This window comes from Limulus polyphemus, unplaced genomic scaffold (assembly GCF_000517525.1).
Source record: "Limulus polyphemus unplaced genomic scaffold, Limulus_polyphemus-2.1.2 Scaffold4342, whole genome shotgun sequence".
NCBI lineage: Eukaryota > Metazoa > Arthropoda > Merostomata > Xiphosura > Limulidae > Limulus > Limulus polyphemus.
In genome coordinates this window covers 87,372-88,921 of record NW_013669952.1, presented here as the reverse complement: position 1 = coordinate 88,921, position 1,550 = coordinate 87,372, and the positions used below count along the sequence as shown (strand labels likewise).

At 34.5% G+C, this 1,550-nt stretch overlaps 1 protein-coding gene and 1 long non-coding RNA gene across 2 annotated transcripts in view; one reads left to right on the top strand and one right to left on the bottom strand.

Annotated features, from left to right (window-relative positions):
* LOC106470992 (nephrocystin-4-like) overlaps positions 1-1,550 on the bottom strand; it is a 90,807-nt gene that overhangs the window by 4,656 nt on the left and 84,601 nt on the right. The window contains exon 24 of the mRNA XM_022399631.1: positions 296-431. Coding sequence (XP_022255339.1) covers positions 296-431 — 136 coding nt within the window. The remainder of the gene's footprint in view (positions 1-295; positions 432-1,550) is intronic.
* Positions 1-1,550, top strand: part of LOC111088748 — a 9,119-nt gene that overhangs the window by 5,863 nt on the left and 1,706 nt on the right. The gene's annotated exons all lie outside the window — the stretch shown is intronic.

The following is a 1,550-nucleotide window of genomic DNA, read 5'->3' as shown; positions in this document are numbered from 1 at the left end:
CTATCACTACTTTATGTTCAAACTAAATTAAGTTTAATTTTATAGAAGAGAAACACATGCTTCTTAAATTGTTAGAACAGACAATTTTCACAACACTATAACAACACAGGAGACACTTCTTAAATTGTTAAAACAGACAGTTTTCACAGCATTCTATAGCAACACAGGAGGTGTTTCTATAGTTTGTTATATCTCTAAAACAGAACAGATGATGCTACATTATAATTAGAAAAAAGGGTTTAAATCTTCAAAGCATTCCAAAAAATGACTTCATAAAAACTACAAAGTTCCATACCTTGGTTGATGTCTTGGTTAGAGGCAGGTTTATCTGAAACCCCTTGGTGACTGGTGGTTTTTGGCACACCAGTATTATTAACCACGTGTAGAGTGACAGTCGACAATCAGTGTCAACCACACTAACGAGCAGGTGCCTGTGGGTTAAACGTACAACTTTCATATAGATGTAAATGTAAAGGTGTATGATGTCTAAGTTGACATATAAAAAAATGGTATAAGTGAAATATTCTATACCCTTCTCACTAGAAACTAACAGTGGATGATGCAGTTTAGATTATACATTACCTACTAATAGATATTCTTCTTTAAACACACAGCTACAATCTTTCTCAAACTAGCACTGCTTTCACTTCAATTTCAGGAAAATGAAGGAGACTCATTTGCTAATTGGAGATATACATATGATTATAAACTGAAAGAAACTCACTCTCTGTTTAGATAAACAGCTTTTGTAAATTGAAGAAGACTCACTTTTTATTTAAAAATAAAACAGTTGTGTGTAAACAAAAAGAAACTCACTCTCTGTTTAGATAAAATGCTGATTGTAAATTTAAGGGGACTCACTTAAACATAAACAACTGTGTGTAAACCAAAGGAAACTCACTCTCTGTTTAGATAAACAGCTGTTTGTAAACTGAAGGAGACTCACTTTGCAACTAAAATTTAGCACTACATTACAATTCTAAATAACTAGTCCATTTACCAATGTGATCAAACAGCTGCAAATTTCTTAATGACTCTGAATTAACATCAAGTAGATATGATTCAAGTCAGTTCACTCACTGAATTGGTAACAGTGGCAAAACATCTATATTGTTGGCAGCTGAGTCAAGGTTACGTTGTCTCTACCAATGACTGGTACATCCTATGTGGACAGCTTGGGCTGAATGGTATTTTAGGTGAACATAAATGAATATGGTCATTCAAGTGGCTGTCCTGTTTAGTTGAATATGATCATTTAGGAGGTTGTAGTGAGGAATCGGTATGAATGGAAGAACAGGTTTCACCATGCTTCCAAGGGATGTTTGATGAAACACATATATGATACTATACCAAGACTGAAGAATCTTTAAAGGGTTCAATTGCACCAACTTTTGTCTTCATAACCTTCACTGCTAAACAGTGGCATAGCAAGGGTTCTCAGCACCCGAGGGCAAAGACACTTTTGGCGCCCCCACCTCTGAAATGTTTTGATTATTTGTTTTGTGACTCATTACCTACTTAATGACAATAACATAAAGAATTAATTACCA